The sequence below is a fragment of the Urtica dioica genome, chromosome 5 (assembly GCF_054948205.1).
Source record: "Urtica dioica subsp. dioica isolate 48M chromosome 5, U.dioica_male_clone48M_v1_H2, whole genome shotgun sequence".
NCBI classification, from domain to species: domain Eukaryota; kingdom Viridiplantae; phylum Streptophyta; class Magnoliopsida; order Rosales; family Urticaceae; genus Urtica; species Urtica dioica.
In genome coordinates, this window is record NC_142760.1 from 42,292,996 (window position 1) to 42,306,986 (window position 13,991).

At 33.0% G+C, this 13,991-nt stretch overlaps 2 protein-coding genes across 3 annotated transcripts; both read right to left on the minus strand.

The window, feature by feature from the left end:
- Positions 1-574: 574 nt before the first annotated feature.
- On the minus strand, positions 575-4,335 carry LOC149398684 (RNA-binding (RRM/RBD/RNP motifs) family protein). Of its 2 annotated transcripts, XM_089615088.1 has the most exons (5): positions 3,798-4,329; positions 3,453-3,610; positions 3,061-3,292; positions 1,533-2,745; positions 575-1,135 (listed from the first exon to the last, which is right to left on the minus strand). In XM_089615088.1, exons 3-5 carry the CDS (start codon positions 3,280-3,282, stop codon positions 1,122-1,124), a joined length of 1,449 nt encoding a protein of 482 aa, XP_089471214.1. In that variant the 5' UTR covers positions 3,283-3,292; positions 3,453-3,610; positions 3,798-4,329; the 3' UTR covers positions 575-1,121. The 2 variants fall into 2 exon arrangements, with proteins under 2 accessions (XP_089471214.1, XP_089471215.1); XM_089615089.1 differs by lacking the exon at positions 575-1,135 and having other exon boundaries at positions 1,519-2,745; positions 3,798-4,335.
- Positions 4,336-11,298: 6,963 nt separating this feature from the next.
- Positions 11,299-13,968, minus strand: LOC149398685 (Protein kinase superfamily protein). The gene is made up of 2 exons (XM_089615197.1): positions 13,400-13,968; positions 11,299-12,003 (listed from the first exon to the last, which is right to left on the minus strand). Exons 1-2 carry the CDS (start codon positions 13,886-13,888, stop codon positions 11,557-11,559), a joined length of 936 nt encoding a protein of 311 aa, XP_089471323.1. The 5' UTR covers positions 13,889-13,968; the 3' UTR covers positions 11,299-11,556.
- Positions 13,969-13,991: the final 23 nt, after the last annotated feature.

The following is a 13,991-nucleotide window of genomic DNA, read 5'->3' on the forward strand; positions in this document are numbered from 1 at the left end:
TTAAAAGTCAATTGGCTATTTTGCTATATCTAATGAAACTATGGCTATTTTGCAAAATTCATAGTTTGAATTTGCTATATATTTATATATATGTATATATATATATATATATATATATATGTATATGAGAGAGGACCACAGGCATTAAATTCGGAGAGACAAAAGGAGAGAAACAAAGTGCATGTAATCCTAATCTCATGGAAGAAGATAAAGGATAAGAGTGAGTGTGGCCACATAGAATAAGAGCCTTTTAAAGAAGAGAAATTTTAGAAACAAAATCTATTATTATCATGGGAAACCCACAATAGAGACATATATCATTCCAATGGTCCTAGGAAAAGATTGGCTATTTATTAAAATATAAAGACCAATATTTATGACATATAAAAAGAGTAAAAAAAATGTTACATTAACACAATGGGACTAGTACACAAAAGGGAAATAAAACCTCGAGTGTTGAATATAACTAATTGGCTAATGATTAAATGAAAAAAAGAATCAAATTGTTTATGAAATTACTTATTTGGAGACCCCATATATGGACATCTTTCAATTGTTTCACACAAAAAAAAATCATAAAAAAAAAATCTCACTTACAATTTGAGATAACAAATCCCATAAGAAATGTGGGGAAAAGCCAGCAACTTTGCCAGTCATATTACATAATGGTGAAAATCATAAAAACTATAAGTAAAAAAATAAAATAAAAAATTAATATCCTATTTTTTCCTTTTTTATATAATATTAAAAGCTGACTTTTGTCCTTCTGGAGATGCTTGTGTACATACCATCTCAATCAAATTTGAAAGAACCTAAAGATTAAGTAATAAAAAAAATCCCAAACCTTACACAAAATCCCTTGTAAAACTGCCTTTTATCTCTTATCTCTTATCTCTCTCCTTCTCTGAATATGTATTTGACTTGGAACCGAAGCAATCCCGTTAGAACTATACTTGATCAGTTTTCCTCTCATAAGCTGAATATTATATATATGTATATAATATAAGGGAGATGTATAAAATTCACAAATGCTTCTTCAACTGTTTCTCTTCTTCACCTACTATCCCATCACCTCTTTTTTTTCTTTCTTCTTTTCTTTTAATCCAAACAAATAAATCTTCCTAAGCAGCAATACCTGAGAACACAAATATAACAAAAAAAAATTACAAATTAAAAAAAAAATCTATAAGCGCAACACCTATCAAACTATTTCAACTATTCTACCTTTTGTATTTTCATTTGCCTATTCTGCAGTTTGATACAAACTGGTTTTTTTGTGTTACTTGAATATAAACGAAACGGAATACAATAGGTAATATCAGACTTTCGAGACAAAGGAGAATTTCTATGCTAATCCCTCTTATTTATAAGCTAAATAATTTCTAAGTATGATATTTATAACCCCCTAACTATCTCCTATTATTATTATTATATCCTCGACTCAACCCGAAAAAAGAAGTTCAATGACCTTATTCCCAATCAATCAAAACATTCCCAACTCGGGCAAAGATCAAAGCTTTATGTTCGTTTACCTCTATTCGGTTGTCTATTAGCAGCGACAGTGTAGCCTCCGATATAATCCTCGGAGCTTTTGGCCCCCACAACTTCAGACGCTATGTTTCCGAGGCTATAACCGAACGAGCCCGAGCCGTCTAGCTCTGGCGTGGTCGATCGCCAAGTCGAAGAATCCCCAACTATCCCAACACCACCGCCGCCATAAAACCTATCGTAACCGATCGCCGAAGAGGATTGGACGGCCCTTCCATAGCCTCCCTCTCCGGACCCAAAGAAAGTACTTCCTCCGCCTCCTTGACCCGAAACGGCGTTGTTTATGGGACCCCAATTCGATGCATTGTTGTTGTTGTTGTTGTTCCCGAACGAAACGCCGAAATTCCCGTTGCCCGAGCCCAGATACGCCCCGGGGCTACCTGGGTTGGGCCCGTTTTGGACGCCGGGCCCGCCGTTTCCCCAGGCGTTTCGGGCGGAGGAGCTAAGACCGGAATTGGTCCTTCCATTGCTCACATTGTACCCGATCGGGGTGTTGTAACGATTCCCGTTGGTAGCGTAGTAAGGGCTTAGCATCCGAGCGTAGCCCAGGGCGTTACTGTTGGCCACGGAATTCGCGCTATAGCTCGGGCTAAGCCCTTGTTGTTGTTGTTGTTGGTCCAAGTAGTGAGCGGCGGACCCGAACAACGGGGAAAACTCGGCTCGGGAGCTCGAGATTTGGCTCGCGACGAACCTCTCGTCCATCCTCGCTCCGAACCCTCCGACCGGGCTAAGGTTGTTGGTATTGTTGTTGTTGTTGTTGTAGGTCGGGGCGTAGCCGGCGAGGAAGCTATTTGCCCGGCCCAAGCCGAACCCGAGCCCTCCCGAGAAAGGGCTTCCTCGGGCCGGGCTCGGAGACGAGAGCTCTTTTGGGACGGCCCGTTTGACCTCGACCATTTTGCCGTTGAGCTCGTGGAACGTCCTGTGGAGGACCATGTCCACGGCCTCCTCGGAGTCGAAGGTGATGAACCCGAAGCCCCTCGGCCTCTGAGTGTTGTGGTCGTACATCACCACCACGTCCGTTATAGACCCGAACTGGTCGAAGTAAGTCTTGAAGTCGCTCTCTGTCACCGTCGAAGCCAAGCCTCCCACGAAGATCTTTCGGGTCCGCGCGGGACCCGGAGAGCCCTGGATCCCGATCACGCTCCTGCTCAAGATGTGTTGCTGATCGTCCTTTGGGACGGCCTTCTTTGCCTCGACCTGAATGAAAAAACACCAAATAGATGCTAAGAACCTCTATTCGAAAACTACTCCTAAGATCTTATCGGTTGAGCTAATATTTCAATTCATTCAAACCATCTGCTTATAAAATCGAAACATATCGAAAATGGAAGTAATAATTGACCACCAATTGAATGCCAAAAAAAAAAAAAAAAAAAAAAAAAAGGCACTCTCTCATATGATTTTTATGCCAATTATTCCAAAACCACTCTTAATGGTAATGTTTCGATTCATTCAAGGATTACACACGAAAGTTGAGAACTTGATTTGGTGTAGAAAAATGGGAGTACTAACCGTTCGACCATCGATCACGTGCTTATCCATAATGACTCTCTCTGCAACCTGAGGATCCGAAAACACGATGAAACCGAATCCGCGAGCACGACCGGTGGCTCGATCTCTCATGATCACGGCTTCGACGACCTCTCCGTAGTTCCTAAAGTATTCCTTGAGCCGTTCTTCGTCCGTGTCCCACGAAATCCCACCGATGAAGAGCTTGCCGAGATCCGATTCCATCGTTTCTAAACTGTATACCAATTCAATTCATATTTTGCACAAGGCACAGCTAAATCTAATCAATTCAATCCAATTATACACAAAAAGTACAATTGTGAATTCAGAGACCAAGATGAACACTTTACCAATAAAAATCTCAGCTTTATTGAATGGAAATGTAAAAGCATTACCTTATCTGTGAATTCAGACGGAACCCAGATCGATGCTCCGATCAGAGACAAAAAAACAATACGGGATTTTTTTTTTTTATTGAATTCAAAATTCAATCTTTGAACATTGGATCCTCTGTGCAAAACACCAATCAGAAGAGCATAGTGAACCAGAATTTCTGAGAAAACCAAAACCCAACAAAGTAAAAAAAAAAAAAAAAAAATTAATTAAATTTCAAATAAATAAGCTCTTTGTGGATCAGAATCAGAAGAGACCCGTCAGAAACTAGACAGAGATCGACGTAAAGACACAAACTTTATGATTAATCAGAAATGAAAAAAATATATAGAGAGGAAGATAATTACCATTTGAGAGGACCCAGATGAGAAAGTGGAAAGAAGCTAAGATCTATGAAGAGAAAGAATATTTGTAATGAGAATAGAAGAAGAAGTGCTCATCCTCTCTCTCTCTCTCCTTTATTTATTTTTGTTTGGATTATATTATATCCCTCTCTCTTCTCTTCCTTGTTATTCCACTTCCCTTTAATTAAATAAAAAATAATGGAATTTGAAGCTGTGATGGGCAAAGTTTAAAATTTATAAATAGAGAGAGAGACAGAGACAGAGGGGCAAAATCCTCTGGTGTAAGAATATTTGGAGGAGGCAAAGAGAGAGAGAGAAGTTGATGATGATCTTTCTTTGCTTAAAAAAATTGAGCTTTGGAAAAGAAAATATAATTTTATATAATATATTTTGTAACATTACCAAACCAGTCACACAGCTTGTTACCTTGCCATAGCCATAGAGGCATCAGCAAGCATAAGGCAGGTATTTTTTTTTTCTTTTTTCTTTTTCTTTTTACGTACGCTTTTGTTTTTATGATATAAATTGCATGTGTTTTTTTTTTTTTTTTTTTTTTTTTTTTTTTTTTTTTTTTGTTAAAGCAATCTCGTTCGTTCTACTTGGCCTCTACATATTTATATATTTTTATTATAAGATTTATGGAACATCATACTTTTTGGACCACTTGAGTATAATCCAGCCTATTTTTCTTTTTCACATGCTTTTGTTTTCTTTAATGGTAATTAGACTTTTGTAAGAGAAATACTTGCGGTACAAATGGATTAAAGCCATTCAATTAGAGAAGTTTTCTTGGCACCAAATTGTTGGCTAATTCCTTTTTATAAATAGTGGACCTCATGTCGAGTTGAAGACTTGAAATATCTTATTATGGGATATTTTGTGGTGACCACAATATAAGCAATTTGGCAACTCATTTCCTTTATTTTATTTAATATTTATTTAGAATTACACCTGTGACAAAGTTCTATTATAAAACAAAATCAACTTGAGAATAAATATATAGGTATTTGTTTTTCTTATTATTATTTTGCTTAAATATTTATGTTATAGTATTAGAATTTATTACTTATTATTAGTACTTGAAAACTTCTTTCGCTGGCTCTCTTAGATGTTGTCTATAGGAAAATAAACAAATATTGAATCTTCAAAGAAAATCAAAATTAAACTTTAATATAAATATATTTTATACAAATTAGCAAAGATTAAGATCAAGTGGACGACGCTACCACATTTACTACTTTTTTTTTTTTTGGAATTTAAAACTTCAGCATCACACAAATGTTGTAGAAAGTGATCCTATTTTTTTGAATGAGTTGAAGAATTTATTAATAAGAGCATCTGCAATGGATATATATAAAACTATATAAATAAAGTTAGAGTTCTTTAATAGTAAAAACGCCAAAATTCTAAAACTATATTTTTAGTGTAATTTTGACACCAAATAAATAGTGTTACACCAAGTTTAATTTAATTAATTCATAATTTTTAATTAAAATTACATATTTTAATTAATTCAAGTTTAATCAATATCCTTTTAACTGTTTGAAGTTTTATTTATAATCCAAAATGATTTGATCCAAGTTTAATCAATATGTTTTTAATTGTTTGAAGTTTTGTTTATAATCCAAATTAATTTCTTCAATAACACTTCAATCAAGCCAATAATTAAAAAAAAAATTATAGATATTAAATCAAAATAAACCGATAATTAATGAGTATATGAATAGAAATTAATTCAATTAGTAATATGTAATTTTCATATTTATATTTTTTTTAATGGTGTATCATTTATTTTCTAAAAAATATTGTAGTATTTATGTAATAAAATTTATTCATTTTCACTTTTATTAATTACATTTTTATTTTTAAATAATTTACTATTTATTTATACTATATTTTACACATAATTGATAAATAAAATTAAATTATATTTTTATATATCTAATTAGACATTACAAATAACTAATAAAATTAAGACACTTAATCTAAAAGCATTTAGGTTAAAAAGTCTAATAAAAAAATGTATTATTAGAATATTTTTTTAGTGTAAGATATAGTGTAACATATTAGAGTAAAATATATATTTGGTCTAAATGTTACATTAAATTTAATGTGAACATTACATCAAATTTAGTGTCTCTATTGGAGGTGCTCTAAGACTTGTTCAAAGGAGTGAAGTACAACTATCATGAGCCAATTTATTGTAATTGAAAGTCTCCTTTTCTTTTTCCTATCCTACCATCAATAGTAGACCTTGATATTGGGAAATGTCTCTCTTAATTTATTGTTATCCTTAAAAGGTATATGTTTAGGATTACCTATAATGCTTTAACTTATTTGTAATCCGTAAGCATTTTTATCCTTATCAGGTGATAATTCCACAGATTTTCCAATACCTTAGCAAAGTACTAATACTGTAGATATGCCAACTTTATTTATTTATTATTATTATTATTATTTATTTTTAAGGAGGTCGATTTATATGTTGTATTTGTTAACTAAGTCAAATGTTTTGACTTTTAAATATATGCGATGCATTAACAATACTACAATAGTAAGCTTTTCTTTTTCTAAGTACCATTAATTTTTTTTTTTTTTTTTCTGATCTTTGAGTCCAAAATTTACGGTGGAGAAAATGTAACGTTTACAAAATAAAATACACATTGATTAGTGGCGTTTTATATGTACACAAATCTGTATCAGTTTCATACGAGCCTACTCTAAAAATACCAAGCAAGCTTTATTAACAATACTGTCTTTCAATACCCAGCTAGAAGCTTTGATCCATTGAAATAAGTTTTTTATTGCTATTATTATTAAAAATGTGACTCCCATCTCATATGGAACTTGAGTTTTGGTGGGTATACTTTATTTTTTACACCACTGGCCAATAAAATATGAAACCTAATATTATTAACTTTTGTATGATATCCTTAATCGTAACCTAGTTAAATCATCAATTTGAACGTCCCACAAGTCTTTTCCATTCAAAGTTGGCCAAAAGTTGGACAAGTTTCATATTAAAATATATATATATATATATATATATATATATATATATATATATATTGTTGTTACATTAATTGGCGATTTAATGTTGGCAAAATAATATAGAATCGTGGAATATATTATCGGGTAGCGTTGGGTTTTGTTACAATTTTTGGTCGCAAGTGTCGCAGTTTGTGTTGTAACAGTCCTGTATAACAGTCTCGGCCCATTGACTTTTGGGCTTCGCTACTCCGACTTGAAGAAGGATTCCAGCGTGGATTAATGAGATAATTGGCTGGTCTTCCTAATCCGACTTCAAGATTCGTGTTGACCTAGTTTTCTCATATAAATAGGTCATCACCTCACCTTCTACACTCACGCCTTTTGAGAGATTTATTTGAGTGTTTAGCTGAGCTTAGAACGACCTGTGTTCAAGCTTTTAAGGTGTCTTTTACCTCTGCTTTGTTGCCTATATACGGGTGATTGTATTAGAAGCTAGAGGTTAGGTTTTTCAATTGTTTTTGTTGGGAAACACGTTTAGAAGTCTCGGGAGAGATTTTCTGTGGGAATCGAGGGGATCTCGTACTTAGGGGGAGCCTAAGTTGCTGTTGAAGAGGATAGACGTAGGTTGGGTAGCGAGGGAGTCGTTGAGTGTAAATCCTTATTGTACCACGTTATCATAGTAAACTGCTTTCCACCGGGCAAAGGCCCTCCAGACGTAGGCACGAATTGGGTTACCAACTCTGGTGTCTCTTTATTATTCCGCACTCATATCGTTTATCTCGTGTTTCTCTAAATTTCAGTAACTGTTGCATTGTCTGTTACAACCCTTTTTGCAACAGCTGCGCAGGTTCAGTAATTTCATATATATATATATATATATATATATATATATATGTGTGTGTGTGTGTGTGTGTGTGTGTGTGTGTGTGTGTGTGTGTGTGTGTGTGTGACATTTGCTACAAAAAAGGGGCTAAAATAATGAAGTTAACAGATTGCTTGAGTAATATATTCATCAACGTGAAAGTAACTCTTCAATAAAGAAATTCTTTGAAAGTATTCATAAGAATACAATTAAGTTATATGAACAATTATTTAAACTATCATGATTTCATGTTTGTACTATGCATATGGTGAAATAAAATCGGTTCCCTTCATTATATTGGCGAAAATTTGAACCGAAGCTAAATACGATATTTGAAAATTTTAAATCGAAACCGATCTAGCTTGGTCTAAAACCAAATTTTAATTAAAATCGATCGTCTTTGGTTTCAATTTGTCATGGACTAATAGCTGATATATTTATAGCAATGCGTTATCCTATAATATCTAAGCCTGAATTTTGGTTATGCAAAATTATTATTTCGTTCCAAGTATAAACAATTTCTAAATTCTGAGCTGACATCAAAAGTTCGGTTTGATTATCGATGTTAACAAAAAAAAATGGAGAGAGAGAGAGAGATAGATTTGCCCCTTAACAATGCCGAGCTAATATAATTCAACATATTGTATTCCTAGCAAATATATATATATATATATATATATATATATATATATATATATATATACATATTGTACCCTGACCAGGCGTGTTATATGAATAACTTCAATCGGTACATCATCATTTTAATATCGAAAGGACAATTCCATACCACTTATAAAAATAAATGTACCTTTTTTGTCATCCAATATATTCAACTCTCTGCACATACACATCTGCGCATATATGGATATATGTATTAAATAATTGAAATAAAGAACCCAAATATATATAGTAAAAATAGGGTAAATAAAAAAAAGATTATTTGGACGGTGTCACAAACCACTGAATTGGTAACATACCAAACATATCTAGAGTTATATATAAGCCTTTTGGTCAATATCAAAATTGATCAAGACACTACTTCCTTGTATATATATATATATACCATCAAGTTCACATCTTAGAGTTGGTAGGTGAGAATTCATATTAACGTTGATTTTATTTTATGTATATTATTGTAAAATTTTCATCATCACCAACCACATCTTAAAAAACCCACATCGATTTTTATTTTTATTATTTTTTGGATATTCTCAATGAACAATTGAGAAATAATCCACTTTGGTATATGTTTAATTAGCTAGCAGAAGTCTTATCAGATCTTGAACATGATACACCAAACTGACACGTGGCATGGATTTGATAGCGTAACAGCCTCATTAAAAAAAAAAAAAAAAAAAAAGTTTGCGTTCTTTGTTCGTTGATTTAAAGTTAAACCTCTAGCCAGCTCATAGAGTACGAGTCATAGCTTATTTGAAGCCTAATTAAACATAAATATCCAATTCCACAAAAAATACCTGTAACATCAGAAACTATAGCATAAGCATACAGTATAAATTTATAACCCATCACATGCTCTTGTTCCTTCAATTTATTGTTGTATTTACAAATAATCAAAATATGATGTTCAAGCAACATATATTAGAGAGAGCTTGCGTGGTCCACAAGTAAGCACTAATTGGCGCTTCGGTTGGCCAAAACATATGATTTTCAATTAACAAGTTTGTTGCACATGATATTTTCCAACTTTATATATAGCTTGACCCTTTTGAAGTAGTTCTAGCCATGGTTTGGAAAAGATTATTGTTATACTGCCATGCTTTTAATTTTACTGGCGTTTCACATTCATTGATGTACAACAAAAAAAAAAAAAAAAAAAGAGGAAATTTTTTATGTCTATTAAATTTCACAGAATATGGTTACTTGGGAGATAAGTTTTTAATTATTTGAACCTGGAGTGTCACTATTGTTTGAAGATGACAACCCTAGAGCATAATGCTATAATGGGCTGATTTTTGGTCAATTTGGACAGGCATTTGAGAGCCACATTGAGTAACGGAAAAGCCCATTGGCCCCATATTATCGGTCAACTCTTTCCTTATCTTTTGAGCTAACTCGTTTCAAAAAGAGAAATTGACTTTAAAATTAACAAAATATTAAGATTAGACCTCTTACTTTAAAAATATTTAAAATAAACTATTGTTCCTATTTCGAACAAAAATACATTTTTGACTATCATGACATACTTCTAATTGAATGCGGACATGCTGAAATTAGTTTTTACATAGAGATTTTTTCCGGCTGAATCGTAAATGTGTTTTAAAAATCACCGCACCATCTTTAAGATGTGTAAGACCATCATCGTTGGTTGGACTTGCTATATGTATCAAACTTATATACAAAATGAGCTAGTTTGATATCAAACACATCTTGTGTACTTGAGAATTTTTATTTACTTCTTGAATGGCAGTACTTTAGCTTTCTTGGTATGTTGAAAAATCTCAAAGTTGCCTACTTTGATTCGGAATTGGACTGAATATACATCTTCTAGAATGAATAAACAAGTACAAGCTGGTATAAAGATAGATATCACTAGAAAACAATAGAGAATTTGGGCTCTAGCCCGAGGATATACATGGCATGTTCAAGGATATTCCTTCGATCGGACGCGCTTGAGCTCAGGCTCATAAGATGTTGGTCGAAATTGACTTGAAAAGAGGCGAATTTATGGTCGGGAAAATTAATTTTTTTGAGAGACGAGCGAGAAAACGTGAGATAAAATAGGGCATATATTTGTGTGACGTGCCTGGGGATGATTCTTGTGTCTCTCACTATCTCTGTTTGATATGGTAAGAATCTCAAAACTCGATTCGTTTGTCTGAGAACTAAGTATAGAAGAGAAAGAGATCTTTGAACTAATGAGAGCTTAGATAGCACTTCATCAGAAAATTGAAAGAGACAACAATTTGAGTTATGCAAATCTGAGTCTTTGTGCCTTTGATTGTATTAGTACATTACTTAGATTAGTTGCTTTGTCACTAAATTAAGTTACTATTTTTTTTTTTATTAGTTGATTGCTTGTTGTATTTGTGTCTTACATTTGATTGTTTTATTTCACTTAAGAGCTGAATATATAATCATCTCATCACACATGCATCTGATATCACACGTTTAGTAATTTCAAAACAAAATATTTTTTTTTTTGCTCGTTAATAACATGGTCATAACTCATAAACATGCTAATAGAAGTCAAATGACTATATATTCAACTATTTGTCTTCTTATTAAATTATTATGTTTTACTTTGTGTGAATTACTCTAAATTTCAAATATTACTTTTTTGAAATCTTCAATCCTTGGATATATCACCTCATATCAAAGTTGAAAACGATGTTTTCACGTACATACTAAAAATATTGAACTGATGCGATTAATTATGGTTCGAAGATTTTGCGGGGTTAATTAATATAAAAAAAACCTTTAAAAAATATTTCAAACATCTAGACCGGCCGAAATCAGGAATTCGCATACACATATATAATAAAAATAAATCATAATAGTCACAAAAAGAAATGTCAACTCACAGAATCCACCAAATAATGCCTTCAAAAAAAAAAAAAAAAAAAAGAATCCACCAAATAATAATAATAACTAATATAATTTAAAATTTTAAAAAAGTAAAAAAAAAATCTAATAAGAAACACCTTCCCCAATATTCAAAACACACATAAAGAAATTTGTTTATATTATCTTATCTCCCCAACTAAAATTGAAGGAAGAAAAGAAGAGTTCGAAATTCACAAGCAGGACCCAAGCCAAGTCACCATACCCAAAAACCAAGTCCTAACAAACAACAATAACCAAAGGACTAGTAGATAAAGGAATATCCCAACCCCAACACTCAAATATGCATAATAATTACTAGATATATCATATATTGACAATTAGTTCCTAATGATTGTTTTCATCATCATCTTCATCATCACCGTCAACAACATTACCGTGATGATCATCGTCACGATTATCATCATCGCTAACAATGTCATCAAAGAAGGGGTCGTCGAGGAGCTCGGCCGCGGAGGGCCTAGCCCTAGGCTGCGCAACAATGCACTTCTCGATGAAAGCCCTAATTTCGGGGTCGGTGACTTTGGCTAGGGCATTTGGGCTCCTTCCCGAAGAGACTTTTTTATAGATCTTCGCGACATTGTCACATTCGCTATAAGGGATTTCCATGGTGACCAATTCAAGGACACACATGCCAAACGAGTATATATCGACCATTTCGGTGTAGTTTTCCTCGTAGAGCTCGGGTGCCATGAACTCCGGAGTCCCAAGGACCGAATGGGCTGAGTGGCTATTCCCAACTATTGCAGCCAAACCCAAGTCACCAATCTTGACCTATATATATATATAGGTCATTGTTATATATACGTGTGTGTCAAGAAAGATTTAGATATTAGATAATCAACCTGCAAGGGAGAGGATATGAGACATATCCCGAAATTGTTGAATTCCCAACAAAAAGTCAAATGTTAGAAATACAGTATTTTGCAAGATAAGATCATTGCTTGTGGGCATTGTATAAATATTAATGATAATTGGGTGACAAATTAGCTGATCATTAGTCGAATATGTTGTTGATAAACAGTAGGGTATATTTCTTCTTAGACTACATTGTATTTTTTTACTTTCAGAAATCTACTCTTTTTTTTTCTCCTTCTTCTTGATATTTTGGATTATGCAAATACTTTCCTACTGTAAATGTATATCCAACTAAATTTTTAAATTATTGCAGGTATAAAGACTAAAATTAACAAACAATGTTTTATCGGCAAGGGCTAAATCAAACTAACAAACAAAAAAAAAACTTAGATATTTCTAAGAGAATTGATAAGTGTTAATTTAGAAGCAATTAGGCCAATAGTCCATCCTCTTAAAAAAATAGTTCAAGTTTTATTTTATTAAGAAAATAGTCCACCAAACCAAAATAAATTTATTAAATGATTAAGTTAATTTAATTTACTTCATAAAGTAGTCTTATAAGCCAAAGTAAATTAATTAACCTGATTAAATTAATTAATATATTTCGATTTAATAGACTATTTTCTAAAATGAAACTTAAACTAGATTCTTAAAAGGAGATAGATGATTGGTTAGTTGTAACAAATACTTATAATTTAAAATCTTGTAAAAAAAAAGATATTATTTAAAACTTTAGAAATAATAGATGATTTCACGATTTTAAAACAAATAAATAAAAAATAGTACTTCTCTCTGTCTCTCTCTCTCTCTCTCTTATGAATTTCTTGTTACGTTTTTTAGGGATTTATCAGGATAATAGTAATAATAATAAAGATAATAATAACAACCTATACGAATTCTCCGATTTCTCTCCCAAAAAACTAAAAATCATTTTTTTTTTTAAATTGAAACTATAAAGACTAAGTATAACAAATAATGTTTTCTCGGCATGGCCATATGTACGACAGAAAAAATATGGAGAAAATAGAAAAAAGCAAATCAAAACTAACAAAAAAAAAACAATATTTCTAAGAGAAATGTCAAAAAGTTAGATATTCTTTATAATATCGGAATATTAGATGATTCCACGATTTCAAAATTAAGAAATAAATAAATATATAAAATAGTATTCTTCTTCCTAAGATTTTTAGGTATATTCATGAGGATAATAATAATACGTAATAACAACCTCTCCTATTTCTCTCGCAAAAAATAAAAAATAAAAATACATGAAAGAATAAAAAAAGAAAACATTATTATTATTATTAATTACCTTGCCAATATTCCCATTGACGAACACGTTACTGCAATTGAGATCTCTGTGAATGACACAAGGCTCGTGATTATGCAGATAATCCAAACCCTCCAAAATCTGCTTTGACCACTTCTTCAGAGCCTTGACCGAAACGTTTCTGTGTCTCAGACGATACTCCCTCAGATTCCCGCTCGTGCAGACCTCGGTGATGAAGTTCAGCCGCCGATTCTGCGCGTCGAGCCACGCGCCGTGGAGCGAGATTATGTTCTCGTCCTTCAGCGACCTCAGGAGTTTGACCTCCGAGAACACCCGGTCAACGACCGACGTGTCGTAATTCAGGTTGCTGAGCTTGACCTGGTTCCACGCGATCTCGATTCCTTCTTCTTGGTCAAACCCTCGGTAGACTTTTTTCACGGCGCCGAAGCCGAGAAGCTCGTCGTAACGGCCGTATCTTCCGGTCGGGTCGGTTTCGGCGAAGGGTTCGGAGTTTTGATCATCGGAAGGCATTTTTTTTTTTTTTTTGGGTATGAATAAACATGCAATAATAATGGGTGAATTAGGGAGTTTTATACATAGTGGAATGTGTGACTAGGGTTTGGTTGGGTTAAGT

What these genes read in the sequence shown, in the direction of transcription:
- LOC149398684 (XM_089615088.1), bottom strand. Translation starts at nt 3,282, where the DNA reads ATGGAATCGGATCTCGGCAAGCTCTTCATCGGTGGGATTTCGTGGGAC. An exon ending in ACGTGATCGATGGTCGAACG is followed by an intron (nt 2,746 to 3,060) that starts GTTAGTACTCCC and finishes TTTTTCATTCAG; the next exon opens with GTCGAGGCAAAGAAGGCCGT.
- LOC149398685 (XM_089615197.1), bottom strand. Translation starts at nt 13,888, where the DNA reads ATGCCTTCCGATGATCAAAACTCCGAACCCTTCGCCGAAACCGACCCG. An exon ending in TCAATGGGAATATTGGCAAG is followed by an intron (nt 12,004 to 13,399) that starts GTAATTAATAAT and finishes ATATATATATAG; the next exon opens with GTCAAGATTGGTGACTTGGG.